Source organism: Notamacropus eugenii, chromosome 4, assembly GCF_028372415.1.
Source record: "Notamacropus eugenii isolate mMacEug1 chromosome 4, mMacEug1.pri_v2, whole genome shotgun sequence".
NCBI lineage: Eukaryota > Metazoa > Chordata > Mammalia > Diprotodontia > Macropodidae > Notamacropus > Notamacropus eugenii.
The window spans coordinates 182,373,930-182,391,449 of NC_092875.1; the positions used below are offsets into that span (position 1 = coordinate 182,373,930).

Consider the following 17,520-nt stretch of genomic DNA (forward strand, 5'->3'; position numbering starts at 1 on the left):
TACAATATGCTTAGAGTGAGAAGGTGCCAAGATGGGACCAAAATGTGCTATGTTGTGCTCAACAGCAGTGGATCTAGGTTCAAAGGGTGATGTTAAACTGTGACAAGAAAATAATAAACCAAGTAGTCATACTGACAATTTACTGACACTAAATGCTGTACTCAGGTGACCTTTCAGAAGGTGGGCACAGCCTTCTAAATGAGCGATGTGAATAAATGAGAAAAAAGGGATGATCCTAAGTTTTTATAAGAAAATAATTTAAAAACTATTAAGGGCTGGTGGAAAAGGTGGCAAATCATGGGTAGAAAGTTGTCAATTAAAATGCTCTTCTGGGGCAACTGATGCCAACAGGATGAATTGAAAAACTTTTTACAAAGATATAAAAATGAGAAACATCTGCAGTAAGCCTAAGTGTGGGTGAAAGGATGCGGTTATAAAGCTGCCCATTCTAATTCTGTAGGCTAGAAATTAATCTCTATCAAATATTCAGATAACATTCTTCTATTTCTAATCTCAAGGCAGTATCATAGTATTAAATTAAATCTCAAGATTCCTTCAGGGAAAGAGGGAATTCTCATTAGGGCTTTCCCTTTCTTTTGAGGTTGACCCCCTTAAATATAGCAGTGCCAGCACAGAGAAGCTTTCATTTGCTAAGCTGGTCTTTGCCAGTGTCTCATTACTATCCCACTATTTTCCATGGGAATTCTTTTTTTTTAACAGTACATCCTATGGTCCGCCTCTTCCTTCCTAGGCTAAAGAATGTCAATAGCTTTCAAAGGGTGGCATGAGACAACTATTGCCACATCTCCGACTAGGTCCAAAATAAGCACCATAAAATTCCTTTTGTGTTCTCTCCGTTGCTCAGTTAATTCTGATTTCAGAGTAAGTGTCAGTGATGCATACAACCCAACAGAAGAGAAGGCTGGACTCTAGTCATTGCATAAATAGGAAGAGTAGACAACTAGAATCGAAGGATACTTTTGGTACTGAGCAAGCTGTCCTCCTGCATCTACACTAAACCAAAGGTTTAACCCATGAAAAGGCCTGACAGTATTTTAAAAGGATCAAGGACTCCATGAATTCTGGAGTCAGATTCCTAGCCAAAGTCTCTGTATGAGGATTTGGCAGTGTGTGTTTTCTCTCTTAGCAAAGCTAATTTTCAAAATTTAGGGGGAAAATATCATATTCTCTCACCAGTTCTCACTAAGATTCTTTTTAGAAGCAGTAATTAGAGAATGTGAGACTAAGTAGATTGTGATTTTGGAAAGAAAGACATTCTGTTTTATCCCTTTCTTTCCATATTCCACCCTCCCTTTTAAATGATTTCTAGAGATTTATGCCATATTCAGCCTGATGGATTAAACACTCTATCCATGAGTGTTTAATGTCTATTGTATGTAACCTAGAAGATAATTAACACTGTAGTCTAAACATTTTAACCTGAACAAAACCTTTTTTTTTTTTTTTTTACTTACAGGCTTACTATGAAAATACTTAATGTTCTTTGGGTTTACTTGGGAAACTGTGTATAAGGCATCATAAAAAGAAATGGGATGGGAGGACACTTGAGAGGTTTTTACATTAACGTTGCAATCTAAAATTTCCAGCATCATCTCAGTGGTTAACCTTTGACCAAATCATTTAGTAAATATGTTAAACCTAATAGCAATGAATTAATAATACATTTTTGGTACAAATGATTTATAAACAACAGATGTCAGTTTGTACTAAAACTTAAAGAACTGTTTCAACTCAGTTTTTGTTTTAAAACAAAAGAATTTCTTAGGCTCCAGTGTGTGTTCTTCTTTTTCCTATTTTCACTGTGCTTTCTTGTCTCCAACTCCATTAGCTGCAGTGAAATGAACTTTGGGAAAACCATTTGTGACTTCTTTCCCTGTAAGCTTCTCTTTTGTATCTTGCTGCAGAGGCTTTTTCCGATATGTCTGTTGGACATGCAGATCAGGAAGAAAAAAAAAGTATTTCAGTGAGAGCTTTTCTATATTACTGCAATTTTTTTCCCCAAAACACTACTTAAAACTTTTTAAAGTGCTGGATTTTCACCTCTTCACAATATATCTCCAGCTTATTATACGATATTCCTTTTTATTCACAAAACTTTCTAAGTCAAATTGGCCTAATTTCTTTCTGTTCCCTGCATGCCAGTTCATGCCTTTGCACAGACTGCTTCTCTAAGAAGAGGTCTCCCCCTCTTCATGAACTCTTAGCTTTCTTGATGGCTCAGCTTGATAGCCATCTCCTGCATGAGACCTATCCTGATTCCCCCATTTGTTAGCGTACCCTCTTCTCCCCCCCAAATTACCTTGTAGATATGCCTTGTACATGTTCTGTATTTACTTGTCTGTGCACCTATTGTTTTTCACCAACAGGATGTAAGCTTCTCAAGGGCAGGGGATATGTTATTTTTGTCCCTCTCCCCAGCACCTAGTATAGTATCTGATGTTTAAAAGCTGCTTAATATATTCTGGTTTAATGTATGAAAGCTAGAATATCTAGAACATCCTCTGAGCTCTATTTTTACATGAAAGTTAGGTAGTAGTCAAAGTAGTTGCACAGTTTTCAATAAAAACTTGCCTATTTCATTTACTCTGTATTAGCCTATGTGCTGCCAATGTGACTATTACTGCAATAAGTATCTTTCTAGTAAGTGTAACCAGGTTTTTGGACCCAACGAGGTCAGTCCAAGCATACCTGAATACCTGGTTCCACAAGGACATAACATCTTACAATGAAATGCTATTGAAGCTGCAGAAGGAGGAGATGAGGTTCTGGTCCAGACCTCAATGGGCCTGTGCCATTTCCCCACTACCTTGCCAAAATACATGAGCTCCACCAGCTAAGTCTGAGCAAGGGAGCATTTTTAAGCCAGGTTCAAAAGTATAAACTAGATTTGAGACTGAAACCATAGACTTTGTTCACAAAGGGCTCTGGTTTACTTTGAGCCAGGGTACCTCATTTCATCCTTTAATGTCGTCTGCTTTTCTTTGTTCCTTGTCCTGAGGTCTTTGGCAGCTCAGCCTATTTCATCTGCATTCATATCTAGATAGCCTCATAGAATACTTACTTAGCTTTTGCAATGTACGTTCAAAAGCAAGTTTTCCCAGCCAATTTCAGTAATAAAGGGGCTGAAAAGCTGTCAAAGTGTTAGTTCCTCTGTGTATGATTTGGCTAAAACTATTATGGATTAATTTCAGCAAACACAAGAAGAAAATAAGAAGGAACTCTGCTTCTCTATAGAAACAGACAAGAGTCAAATACGATTACAAAATTTATTTGCATGTCAAATTTGTCTTTTTCTAATGCTCTTTACTTTTGCTCTGCTTCCACAAAATAGATGAATTAAAAATGTCATCCACCTGAGGCCTATATTTTGCTATTGTTTTTATCAGTTCTTAAGCAAGAGAGTTGTTATGAAGTTGTATGTTGAATCCATCTCCTTTTCTGGGTACAGTCCATTTTATAACCACTTGATAAGAAAAAGGCAAACGTGACCTTTCCTCACTTGATAATTTGAAAGCAATTCTTTCAAGTGAATAATAAGACCACAACTCTGGTTGGTAACATAACAGCAAGATTTAAAAAAAAAAACAACTCATTTACAAACCACATATTTTTGTTGCTATTTGTAAGATTTCCTGGATGAGGTTCCCTTACGTGAGACATCACTTTCAAATTTCAGACTTTGAAAGTACAAGCCTAACATGGGGTGTCAGGATATAGGAATCTATAAAACATAACATACTGCTTATTCATCTGAGAGCATTTATTTCAACTCACCTGAACATAAAAATTTAAGAATAAGATGACTAATGTGAGCATGTAGGAAGACTGGAAGATGAGACAGCCAAAAGGAAAGCCACAAGGTATCACAACTGCACTCAGGGTGTGTGATATGGTCAGCACAAACTGGATCTGTGAGAGTCACATAAAAATCAGAGCTATATGGATGAATCAACTTTTGAGTCACATAAAATCTGCTTTGAAATAATGGGACTTATTCTTTAAGTTTGTTGAATATAGCAAGAAACATCAAAATAATTTCAACAGAATTCTTTTATCCTAGGTAGAATATTTGTAAGTGTATAAACATCCATTATATGGAACATATGACATATAACTAAATATATTCTATATAACTATATTTCCAGAAGTTGTGTGGCATAGGGGAAAGAATTTCAGATTTAGAATTGAAGTTTGTTGTTCAGTTGTTTTCAATCATGTCTGACTCTTTGTGACTCCACTGGAGTTCTGTTGGCAGAGATACTGAAGTGGTTTGCCATTTCCTTCTCCAACTCATTTTATATATGAGGAAACTGAGACAAACAGGATTAAATGATTTGCCCAGGGTCACATAGCTACTAAGCGTTTAAGGCTGGATTTAAACTTAGAAAGATGAGTCTTTCTGACTGCAGACTTGATATTCTATCCACTATGCCACTTAGCGGCCCTTAGAATTGAAGATCTGGGTTCAAATCCTAGCTCTACCATATAAGTACTTGTGCAACCTCTCTGGGCTTTAGTTTTCTTTTATGTAAGATAATGGAGTAGGACTGTATGATTCCTAATGTCTTCTCCAGCTTTAAATCTATGATCCTAGGATTCTTTAAGAGTCCCAGCCTTCTGTTTTACCCCATTTGTCTATTTATGTACCATAGAGGGATAAGAGAGCTGATTTTAGAAGAAAAAAAAAACAGGTTTAAGTCTTGTCTCTGATCATAGGCAAGTTACTTAAATCCTCAGTGCCCTCAGGCAAATCCCTAAGACTACAAATTGCAAAGAAGGTACCAATCTGCATTGGCTGAGTCCTTTCTAAACTGGGACCCCCTTAAACTGATGATATGAAGGTTCTGTCTCCTTCTTCCCCTCCAAAAAACTATGATTTCCTCCAACTCCCACTGTACTGAATGAATACAGATTCTAATTATCTAATTTAGAGAGAGAAAAAAAGATTTGTCTATAAATAAGTTTGAAAGTTTTCCTGAAGAAACAATAGGATAAAACTGAAAGAATACTGGCCTAGGAGTCAGGAGATTTGGGCTCCAGAAATTAGCTATTTGATATTGGCCAGTCATGTCACATCTTTGGGTGTGATATTCCCCCTCCACAAAATGAGGGAAATGGCCCATGGTAGATGTTCTCCATGGTTCTTCTGAGCCTTGATATCTTAAAGTTTTATAACTTCATGTAATGAGGAATTGATGTCCATTTCAAAGTGGCAGTCACCTTACCCTCCTCTGCTACCTACATGCACAAAAGATGCTCTACTATACAAGGATTAGTTTTTTAAAAATCAACCATCAAATCTATGAACTTCTAGCAGGATAGAGATATCTTGGATATCCTCTCCCTTTTATCAAAGTATATGGATGTTATTACATGGGCTATAAGAAAAAAAGTTGGAAAAAGAGTTAACATACCAGTTGTGCCTGTGTGAGGTATTTCTTCCACCAGAGATACTTGTGCATGGATGGAATCACCGACAGTCCATAGTAAGAGTACATTAGAATGTGGATAAAACTGTTCAGTGTTGGTCCAAAAAAACCTGTGAAAAGTACAGAATGAGAATGATTATTTTAGAAACCAGGATCAAGTTCATTGAAGCCAAGATACAACTTTTGTTTGTTTAACAAAGTTTTTGCAATGTATAGTGGATAGAAATCATTAATTCTGATACCACTTCCTAATAATAATTACTCTAAAGGCTCCACACTGGCTATGCCATTACTCTGAATATTTTGGGCAAATTTATTGTTGGAAGGGCTGCATTTGTAGGTTTTTTGTTTTTTCCAGAAAAGCAGTTACCATGGTTTATGCTTATTAGACTAATGAAGATGACATATGCACCTGGATTGCAATTAATCTGACCATAACTAATCTGCAAACATGTATGAGCACCTATCACATGGATATGGAGATATATAATAGGCTGTCAGATGCCATCACATAAATAAATGTTCAATGCCTAGCTGATAACTGGGATGTCTTTATCCCATCTGCCTTGAAGTCTTATCTATCCAAAGCTCAAATTGTATTCCAACACCTCCATAAAGCCTTCCCTGGTGCTCCTCTCTCTAAAAAGGTTCTGTGTTTCCTGTGAAACCTCATAGTGCTTGGTTAACATCCCTGTTTGGACCTTATATTTATTTGAATAATTTTATTTTGAATAAATTTTGATTTATTTTGAATAATAGGTTTTCTTTTTTTCTCTATATGCCTGATTTTCCCTACTGAATTTATAAGCTTCTTAAGGATGTGTCTTATTTATGTTAGCAATTATCCTAGGTCCTCACACAGTGCCTTCTATGTGGTAGGCACTTAATATGTGATGGACAAATAGAAGAATGTAAATTGGACTAGTTTGCTTTTGAGGTTCCTTCCAGCGCTGTGCTTACGACCCTAAGATCTTGTGAGTTAAGGAACTAATGAAAACATCTGTGCTTTTGCTTAACAATTCCAAAGGCTTGGCAAATACTTTTTTTTTTTTTTTTTTTTTAGTTCTGCTGGGTAATACTTGGATGACTATGTGAAAGGGATGCCCACATGCAGTGGGGACTTAAAATGAAACTTTGAATATATACATTAAATCCTTGCTCCAGTTTGTCCAATATGTGAATACACACCTGTACTAAAGCTTAGAGGAAGGTTACCTATAGCAACCATTTATGTTTTGGAGAAGGTGGTTTCATGGCTACCTTGTCATAATATAACCACCCAATCTTTAAAAACTTCCCTGGGATATCAAAGTATCTGCTAAGCAAACACAGATAATTTCAAATAATATGGTAACATACAGCAGATGGGATGGGATGGGGCAGATATTGCATCCCACTCTGGAATTCATGTGTTTCTTTATTGTGTCTTCATCCCTCTATTATGTTGAAGCTAAAAGCTAAACACCTGTCCCTTCATCCTATTTGTCTGTTTATATTAAAAATAATAATAATGACTACATTTTATTCCTACAAGAAATTAAAAAGAATGGATAGCAATCTTGTGCAATAATTCCTAAAGCGATAGGCCTTTAACCTGTTTGATAAGTAGAGAAGCAGATATACAATAGTAATTGCTAAGTATATTAGCTCTCAGGTTTGCAAAGTGCTTTTCATACATGATTTCACTTAATCTCCAGTACAACTTTGTGGTGTAAGTAATATAGGTATTAGTATCTCCATTTTAGAGATTAGGAGACTGCATTTATGTCATTTAGTGGCTTACCCAGGGTCCCACAGCTAGTTTCCTGATGAACCCAGGTTCAATGACATATCCTTTACTCCATACTGCCTCTCATTAAAATATTGGTTAACTGAACATATCACTGGATAAATTATTTTTAGTTTCACAGAAATACAGATACTGATTTTTATTGGATCATTGGGCAACACAAGCAAGAGAGTTTAGTTAATGGTATTTCTCATTCACCTGGGTTCCTCTGACCTTCATTAACAAAGGCAACTGAACAGCTACTTAATCATTCTAATGTTACTCAACCCTGCATCTAAGTTGTTATTTGCAAAATACTCTTAACGCTAACCAGGAGTCTGTGGGTGCAGCCATTGTTCAGATTTATTTTTAAATCTGGGGAATGTGAGCACAGATGAATGAAACAGTCAAGCTTCTTCATTATCCTTTGCACTCCCTAGTAGCCTGCCCAACTGCTATTAGCAACTGAAGAAACTGAATTCAAATCCTTGTGGAAGAAATGCCAAAGGACTTTATTTTCTGCTTCACACTGATTTCAATTTGTATTTTTAGTCATTAATAGGTGAAATCCAGGTCCATGTTCTTGGGATTTAAAGTAAGAGTATCAATAGAGTCCTAAACCTCTGGTCAAATCATCTGATGCAAATTTGGCCCACTCTGCTTTTTCAAATACTGGATATGTTTCTGAACCTCAGTATTAGGTTATGAAAGTAATTTCCATTTTTGAGGAATGGGGAAAAAAAAGCAAGGCACTAGATGGAATGGCCTATTGTCAACCACATCATTATCTGTGATCATGTGTATTGATGTGTAGTTATTGGAACCCTACCTACATTACTACTAACTAGCTACAGTAACTAAAGTAGAAATGTCCAAGTGTGGGTATTTTCTAAAAGTTTCTGATGGCTTGCAAAACTTAAAAAATTTTTAGCTAAAAAAAAAAAAAATCATTCATGATTTTGCCAATCTTGTACCCTGGAAACCAGAATCAAGTCTCTAGGACCAAGAGATATGAGCTATTCACCTCTGCTGATGCTACACCAACTAGGGACTGCACTGTTAGGGTTGGGGTCATTTTTATCCAGAAGTGAAAGAATGACCAAATCCTTACTCTGTCCACATGGTATCCAGTTCAGAACGCACCACCAGATGTTAAACATTGAAGTATGATGGTACACATGGAGAAAAGTAATCTGACTTGTTTTCTTCCTCAGAACAAAGAAAATTGTGTCCATGAATTCTATCAGTTTGGAGAAGTAGTACCACCACAGCACTTTAGCTACCTACAAAATGAAAAAGAAGAGTTACTTTTGTCTCAGAACAGAGCGCCTGTGTGCACTGTCTGAACTAGCCTGTCATGTATTTACCATGCTTTCTGTTTATGTCATTTGTGTAGTCTTTAGCTCCTCAAATAAAGAGAAGCCTAAGTTAAAGCATGTTTTCCCTCTTTGTCTTCCTTCTCAACATGACGAGGGATGGGGGTGGTGCACTCCTTGGTCCTGGCTACTCCAGGAAGGGCCCTCAAGTGCTCCATACTCCTAACTCCTTTGTAATCCTCAGGCTGGAAAACGCTTTGTCTATAATTATTATATTATATTATAATTTTTATAATTATTCCCTTTCTAAAGCTTGTGCTTAAATCTGCAATGCCTCCAGAAGGGCTGCAAACCCCTTCACCCTAATAAAAGCCCTAACCCTCTGAACGGACTTCTGAGTTGGCAACACTGAAAGAACTGCTTGGAAGCCCAAAGCCATGAAGACAAGAATCACAATTAAAGTGGGTGCACACTGTTAACTGAGCTATGAATTGGTCCAGACATTCTAGAAAGCAGTTTACAAATGTTACTAAACTATGTATATCCTTTGACCTGGAGATACCAAAGAAATCAAAGAAAAAGGAAAAGGACTACTATATTTAGTGCAGCAAAGAACTGGAAACTAAGGAGGGTCCTATCAATTGGGAGATGGCTGACCAAACTGTGGCATATGAATGAATGGAATACTATTGTGCCATAAGAAATGAAGAAAGGTGGGTTTTTCGTTTCAAAATTTAGTATTTTATATTCCCAATTACATGTAAAAATAATTTTTACATTCATTTTTTAAAAATTTTGAGTTCCAAACTTTTTCTCTCCCTTCTCTACCTCTTCCCTCCTTTAGAAGCCAACCAATTTGATAGATTATACATGTACAGTCATGCAAAACATATTTCCATATTGGTCATGTTGTAAAAGAAAATGTAGACCAAAAAAATCCCCAAGAAAATTAAAGGAAAAACAAGTATGCTTTGGTCTACATTCAGACTCCATCAGTTCTTTCTCTGGATATGGATAGCATTTTTCATTCCAAGTCCTTTGGAATTGTCTTTTATCATTATATTGCTGAGAATAGGTAAGTCATTCACAGTTAATTATTGTACAATATTGCTGTTACTTAGTACAATGTTTTTCTGGTCCTGCTCACTTTGAATCAGTTAAGTCTTTCGAGGTTTAAGAAAGATGACTTCAAAGAAACCTGGAAAGACTTGTATGAAGTGAGCAGAACAAGGAGAACTTTACAAATATAACAACGTAAAGACAAACAACTTAGAAACACCTAAGAATTCTAATCACAGTTAACAACCACGATTCCAAAGGACTGATGAAGCATGCTACCTACTTCTCATCACAGAGGTAATGTACGCAAATTGTAGAATGGAACCTACATTTTCTGACTTAGCCAATGGAGGAATTTGTTTTGCACGACTATACATATTTATTACAAGACTTTTGTTTCTTGTGTATGTGTGTGTGTGTGTGGAGTACGAGAAGAGAGAATATTTTTTAACTGAAAAATTAAATTAAATTTAGAAAATGTACGCAGGTGATATACAACTATATGAGAAGTGTTCTAGAATTGGAGATAGGCAAATATCTTAATTTTCAAAAATAAGGATGCAGATTTTTCAGTACATATAACTAGATCAGCAGGATGGATATACTTGGATTTCAGCAAGGAATTTGACAGTTTTTCTCATGTTATCCTCACGAACAAAATGGAAAGATGTAACAGATAGACGTGGACGTGGAACTAGCTGAATAATTGTACCCAGTGGTGATTAATGGATTGATCTCAGCCTGGAGGGATGTCTCTAGGGCTGCAGAATTCTTTATTTCACCTTTTTCTGTTCATTTTTATCCGTAGCTTGTATTTCTCACTATTATATTTGTATCTTCAGCACTTTACACGTAATAGATGTTTAATAATGCTTGTTGATTGATTGAAGAAGACATAGTCAAATTCCACAAAAATTTATTAGTCCCCTATTATGAAGAGAAAGAGGGCAGCTAGGTGGTGCAATGAATAGAGCACTGGGCTTGGAATCAGGAAGACTTCTTCCCAGGTTCAAATCCAGCCTCTGACACTTAGCTGTGTGACACTGGGCAAGTCACCCCATTGCCTTAGTTCCTCATTTGTAAAGTGAACTGTAGAAAGAAATGGAAACCACTCCAGCATCTTTGCAAAAAAAAAAAAAAAAAACCCAAATGGGGCACAGAGAGTGAAACACAACTTAAAGAAAGAGGAAGAGGAGGGTATGTTGCCTTTGAGAGATTTCAGAATCTTTTTTTAATAACTGTAAACTTCCCTGAAACAAAGGTCCATTTTGTTAACATCAACATTTTTATAGTGTTGTGTGGCTGTAAATCATAGAATAATATGGTTTCTAAAGAATTGAAAACTAAATAATAGAGAGGCCCATGATAGGTGTAACACATCAAAACAAGGAATCGTGAGGAAGTAAAGAATGACATCAAACAAACATATGATCAAAAGCCAGTGAAGACTTATTGATGAAAATTTCGTCACCTGTCCCAACTAGGTGGAACAGTAGAGAGAGTGCTGGACCTGGGGTAAGAAAGGCCTGAGTTCAAATATGACTTTGGATACCTAATAACTGTGGGACCCTGGGCAAGTCACTTAACCTCTTTTTGCTTCAATTTCCTCATCTGTAAAATAGGGATAATAACAGCAAGGCTGTTAGGATTGACTAAGATAATAATTGTAAAGTGCCCATCACATAATAAACATTATACAAATGTTAGCTATTATTATTACTATTATTTGCTCCACTAGTATCCTTGTCAGGTGGATCTCCTGTGGCAAACTTATGGGAAGACATGAACAAGAAAGCACAGGAGGGACAGTCATGGATGGGTAGCCCCCAGTGTCACTGGAGATATGAGATCATCGATTCATTTATACATATGCACTAGGTGCTGGAGACCAAAATACAGAGTAAAGTCTTTGCCCTCAAGGAGCTTACATCTTCCTAGATGGCACGCTTCTCAGACTTATGGATGCCATGGAGCATGGAGAGACTATCAGATAATTGGATGAGAAAATCAGAATCCAAAATGATTTCAACAGTCAGCTAGCATTTATTAAACACATATGGTGTGCTGGGCACTGTGATGATAGCACAAATCTATTGAGATGAAGTTTAACACATACACACAGAGACAGAATCCTACATTTAAATTTATAAGAATAACAACTGGGGAAGGGAGATTGAATAGTGAAAAAGATCTGAGGATTCTGGTGACCTGAAAACTCATAATTAGTCAATAGTACTACTTTAAGAGAAGCATAGTGTCCAGAACGAGAGAGGTTATAGTCACTCAGTATTCCATACCAAACGTTAAGGAAGAACATCGATTAAGTGGAGTATGACCAGAAGAGGGCCACCAGGAACACAAGGAGACTAAAAGACATGCCATCTAAAAATAGGTTGAAAGAACTGGGGATTTTAGCTAGGATAAGCAGAGATTAGTAGAAGATATTAGAGCTACCTTCAAGTACTTAAAGGATTGTTATGTGTAAGAGTGATTAGACACCATTTATGTCTCTGAGTGGGCAGAACAAGGTAGGACCAAAGCATGGAAGTTACAGGAATGTAGATCATAGGATTGTAGATTTAGAACTTGAAAGGACCTCAAAGGTCATTAAATCTAACTCTTTTCATTTTATAGATGATACAATTGAGAGATTAAATATCTGAGGCAGAACTTGAACCCAAGTCTTTTCAACTCTAAGTCTAGTGCTCTATCTACTATTCCATACTGCCTCTTCCCCTAAATTTACCTGGATTTAAGGGGAAAAAATGTCCCTTATAACAGTTAGATGAATCCAAAAGAATGGCATTTCTCAGGAGGTATTCTTGAAGTACAATCTGGATGACTCCTTGTCAGGGATGCAGGAGAAAAGGTTCCTGCTCAAGTATAAGGACAACTTACATTTACATACAACTTTGAAGTTTTTTAAAATGTTTATTTTATTTAATCTTTATAATAACACTGATGCTACTGTTATCCTCATTTTGCACATGAGGAAATTGAGGTTAAGTGATTTGCCCAATATGTATGGGAGGAGAGGATTTGAACTCAGGCCTTCTTTATTCCAGTAACTCTATGTACAATAGGCCAAGCTTCTTCTCTAGTACGAATTTGACTAAATGACTTCTGAGGTTTCTTCCAACTTTGAGATTCTGTGATTACTTCTGTGGTAGAGATACAGAAATGTAAAAGATAAACAGTCCTCTCCACTTCACTAGGCTTTCTACACTAGATAATAATTTGTCTGAAAAAGATCTTGGGTTTTCAGCAGATTGGAATCTCCCTGTGAGCTGACACTGAAAACATGGCAGCCAAAACTGCTAATGTCATCTTAGGCTACGTTGAGAGGTCTAGTGTACAGAATGAAGGGGGAGATAGTACTACTGTACTCTGCCACAGTCAGACCCTGATTTGGAGCACTGTGCCCATTTCTGGGTACAACATTTTAGAGGGGATATTATTGAGTTAGAGAACATACAGGAGAATGCTGAAGGGCCTTGAAATCATTCCAGGAGGATTACTAAAGGAACTGAGAATATTAATTTGAGGAAGACTCAGTGGGGAATAGCTAGACTGTGTCTTCTAGCTCTAAATCTATGATTCTGTGTTTATGAAATGGTGTCTATCATACAGGAAAAGGATGAAATTTGTTCTGCTTGGCCATAAAGGGCAGAAAGACAATGGGTAGAAACTGCAATAAAAGTTATCTGAAAGTGCAACGAGCTACCTTGGAAGGCAATGGGTTACCCCTTAACAGAGATTTAAATTTAACCAAAGGCTCTATGACTACCTGTTGGTATACGGCTGAGTGACTTCTTGTTTAGATATGGGACTAGAAGACTTAAAGTTGAAATTTGGAATTACAAGATAAGCACTTAGGTCAGGGGTGAAGAACTTGTGGCCTTAAGGCCACATGTGGTCCTCTAGGTCTTCAACTATGACTCTTTGACTGAATCCAAATTTCATAGAACAAATCCCCTTAATGAAAAGATTTGTTATATAAAAATTGGACTCAGTCAAAAGGCTACACACAAGGACCTAGAAGGCCTTAAGGCTGCAGGTTCCCCACTCCTGACTTAGGTCTGTGTGACCTTGGGCAAGTCACTTCACTTCTTTGAAATTTGGTTCCCTCATCTGCAAAAAGGTCATACAAGGAGTATTATTCCCCATTACCCAACGTTGTTACCAAGGTTAAATGAGCTAATTTATGTAAAATGCTTTATAAATCATGAAATGCTGTGCAAATGTCAGCAATTATTATAATGGCTTATGTTGCTATTATAACTGATGCCTCAAGAAGTTTTTTGAAGGTGGTTGTCTTAGTCACAAGGATTTCCATACAAAGAGGCTACATGATCTTCTATATTAGTTTAGTACATTCTGGGATGTGATTCATACTGTTAGAAAATTGTTCTTGGGGGTGGAGCCAAGATGGCAGAGTAATAGCACACACTTTCTAGAGCACTGACCCCAAGCCTAGCCACATACCTGTAAGAAATGGCTCTGAACAAATTCTGGAGTTGCAGAACCCACAGAATGACAGAGTGAAGCAAATCTCCAGCGCAAGACAGCCTGGAAGGTCACCAGGAAGTGTTTATTGTACCATGTAGGGGGTAGGGTCAAGCCAACACAGACAGGACCTGAGCAGACCTTGGGGGGACTGAATCTCTCACACCTGTGGCAGTTTCCAGACTTCAGAACCCCAAAGTGCCGAGGACAAATTGGAAGTTCAGTGGAAAAAGCCTGTGGGACCAGTGTGGGAGAGTGGAGTGCTCTGGCCCAGCCCCAGGGTGGCAGAGGGGGGAGGGGGCGGAGGAACACGTGGCAGTCACAGCAGCAGCAGGGGCAGAGACAGTGACTGTTTCTGGAGCTCTAGGCCCACAGATTGTGGGGGAATCAAGTGGATGACAGTACACCACCCCACCCCCACTGGAAGCAGAGATCTATCTTGACAAAGAGTTCAAAAGTCAAGTAAATGGCTGGGGAAATGAGCAAAAACTGAAAAAAGAATCAGACCATAGAATCTTACGTTGGTGACAAGGAAGACCAAAACATGCAAACAAAGTCAAAGCTCCTCCATCCAAAGCCTCCAAGAAAAATATGAATTGGCCATAGAAAAACTCAAAAAGGATAATGAAAATCAAGTAAGAGAAGTAGAGCAGAAATTGGGAGGAGAAATGAGAGTGATGCAAGAAAATTTTGAAAAATGAGTCAACTGCTTGCTAAAGGACACCCAAAAAATGCTGAAGAAAATAACACTGTAAAAAATAGCCATACCTAAATGATAAAAGAGATCCAAAAACCCAATGAAGAGAAGAATGCCCTAAAAAGCAGAATTGGCCAGATGGAAAAGGAGGTCCAAAAGCTCACTGAAGAAAATAATTCCTTAAAGATTAGAATGGAGCATATGATAAATAAAACTAATAAAAATAAAGCTAATGACTTTATGAAAAATCAAGAAATTATAAAACAAAGCTAGAGGAATGAAAAAATAGCAGACAATGTGAAATATCTCATTGGAAAAACAACTGATCTGGAAAATAGATCCAGGAGAGATCATTTAAAAATTATGGGACTACCTGAAAGCCATGATCAAAAAAAGATCCTATTCATCATCTTTCAAGAAATTATCAAGGAAAACTGCCCTGATATTCTAGAACCAGAGGGTAAAATAGATATTGAAAAAATCCACTGATCACCTCCTGAAAGAGATCCCAAAAGGAAAACTCCTAGGAATATTGTAGCCAAATACCAGAGCTCCCAGATCAAGGAGAAAATATTGCAAGCAGCCAGAAAGAAACAATTTGAGTATTGTGGAAATACAATCAAGATAACACAAGATCTAGCAGCTTCTATATTAAGGGACTGCAGGGCTTGGAATAGGATATTCCAGAAATCAAAGGAACTAGGATTAAAACCAAGAATCACCTACCCAACAAAACTGAGTATAATACTTCAGGGGAAAAATGATCATTCTATGAAATAGAGGACTTTCAAGCATTCTTGATGAAAAGACCAGAGCTGAATAGAAAATTTGATTTTCAAACACAAGAATCAAGAGAAGCATGAAAAGGTAAACAGGAAAGAGATATCATAAGGGACTTACTAAAGTTGCACTGTTTACATTCCTACATGGGAAGACAATATTTGTAACTCTTGAGACTTTTCTCAGTCATTGAGTAGTTTGAAGGGATTATATACATATCGACAGGGAGCACAGGGTGTTGAAGGGATTATATACATGTTGACAGGGGGCACAGGGTGAGTTCAATAGGAAGGGATGATATCTAAAAAATAAAATTAAGGGGTGAGAGAGGAATATGTTGGGAAAAGAAAGGGAAAAATAGAATGAGGCAAATTATCTCTCACAGAAAAGAGTCAAGAAAAACTTCTTCAATGGAAGGGAAGACAGCGGAGGTGAGAGGGAAATAATGAACCTTACTCTCATCACATTTGGCTTAAGGAGGGAATAACATGCATACTCAATTTACTATGAAACACTATCTTACACTACAGGAAAGTATGGGAGAAAGGGATAATTGGGAGGTGGAAGGATGATAGAGGGGAGGGCAAATGTGAGGAGGGTATAATTAGAAGTAAATACTTCTGAGAAGGGATGGGGTCAAAAGAGATAAATGGGGGGGAGCAGGATATGATGGAGGGAAATAGTTAGTTTTCTACAACATGACTTTTATGGAAGTCTTTCACATAACTACACATGTATACCATATATTGAATTGCTTTTCTTCTCGTTGAGGATGAGCAGGGAGGGAAGAAGGGAGAGAAGTTGGAACTCAAAGGTTTAAAAACAAATGTTGAAAATTGTTTTTACATGTAACTGGGAAGTAAAATATACAGGCAATGGAGTATAGAAATCTATCTTGTCCTCCAAGAAAATAGAGGGGATGGGGATAAGAGAAGAAACAGGCATGATAGAAGGGACAGCAGATTGGGGGAAGGGGTGATAAGAATGCATGCTGTCTTGGGGTGGGCAGAGGGGAGAGATGGGGAGAAAATTTGGAACTCAAAATCTTGTGGAAATGAATGTTGAAAACTAAAAAGAAATAAGTAAATTAGAATAAAAAAAATAAAAGCAGCAACGATAAAAAAATTGTTCTTGCGTATTTCTTCCTGTAACTTGAAGGGAATATGAATCCAGTGAGATGATAATTGGACTGAAAGGCTTTACTTCTGTGTGTCCTGTGAAACACTCATAACACCCACCATGGGATAATCATAACTCACACTTGTAATGCCCTTTAGAGTTAAACAACATGCTATTCCCAAAGATCCTGTGAAGTATCTTGTGGAGTATCACTATCCTCCCATTAAGATCAGCTTAAATTACTTTGACTATGGTCATACTGTTAATGTCTTGGATTAAAACTGAGGTTTCTTGATGCAAACTCCAGAACTTTTTTGCATATGGTCCTCCGCATTTGAAATTAATTTTCCCTTCAATTGTCTTAGAAGTTATTTGTACTCTTGAAATTTGGTTGCTAAGTATATAGCAACGAGTTCTCTAGGGAACAAAATGGACAAACAACACATTTTAAGTGGAATTTACATTTTTAACATTTTCCCACCACTTTCTTCAGTCTAGACAATAAATTAAAAAAAATAAGTCAAGCCCTGATTTATGACCTTTGCGGATTTCTGAGGAATAATGCTCACACTGAAAATTTAACGATTGGCTTTACAGAACTGATTAGAGCTGGCTTCAGTACAGCCCTGAACTGAGACTAACATGGAGCTTATATTGATCATTTTTACCAGTTACCTAAATAATGTAGTAAAGAATAAATCACTAAAGATAGTTGATGTTGCCAGTCTGAGGAGATGGCCTTGTTAGGACCAAGTTTTAAAATCAGGGTTAGAATTCAAAGCAAAGCAATCTTAGGTCAGAAAACACTAGGTTCACATCTTGCCT

General features: G+C 37.2%; 1 protein-coding gene across 3 annotated transcripts in view; it reads right to left on the bottom strand.

Annotated features, from left to right (window-relative positions):
* Positions 1-1,684: 1,684 nt before the first annotated feature.
* Positions 1,685-17,520, bottom strand: part of ELOVL2 (ELOVL fatty acid elongase 2) — a 117,352-nt gene continuing 101,516 nt past the window's right edge. For all 3 annotated transcript variants that reach the window (XM_072603820.1, XM_072603819.1, XM_072603818.1), the window contains 4 exons: positions 8,330-8,501; positions 5,436-5,560; positions 3,796-3,930; positions 1,685-1,943 (listed from right to left, as the gene is read on the bottom strand). In XM_072603820.1, coding sequence (XP_072459921.1) covers positions 1,818-1,943; positions 3,796-3,930; positions 5,436-5,560; positions 8,330-8,501 — 558 coding nt within the window. In that variant the 3' untranslated portion in view covers positions 1,685-1,817. The remainder of the gene's footprint in view (positions 1,944-3,795; positions 3,931-5,435; positions 5,561-8,329; positions 8,502-17,520) is intronic.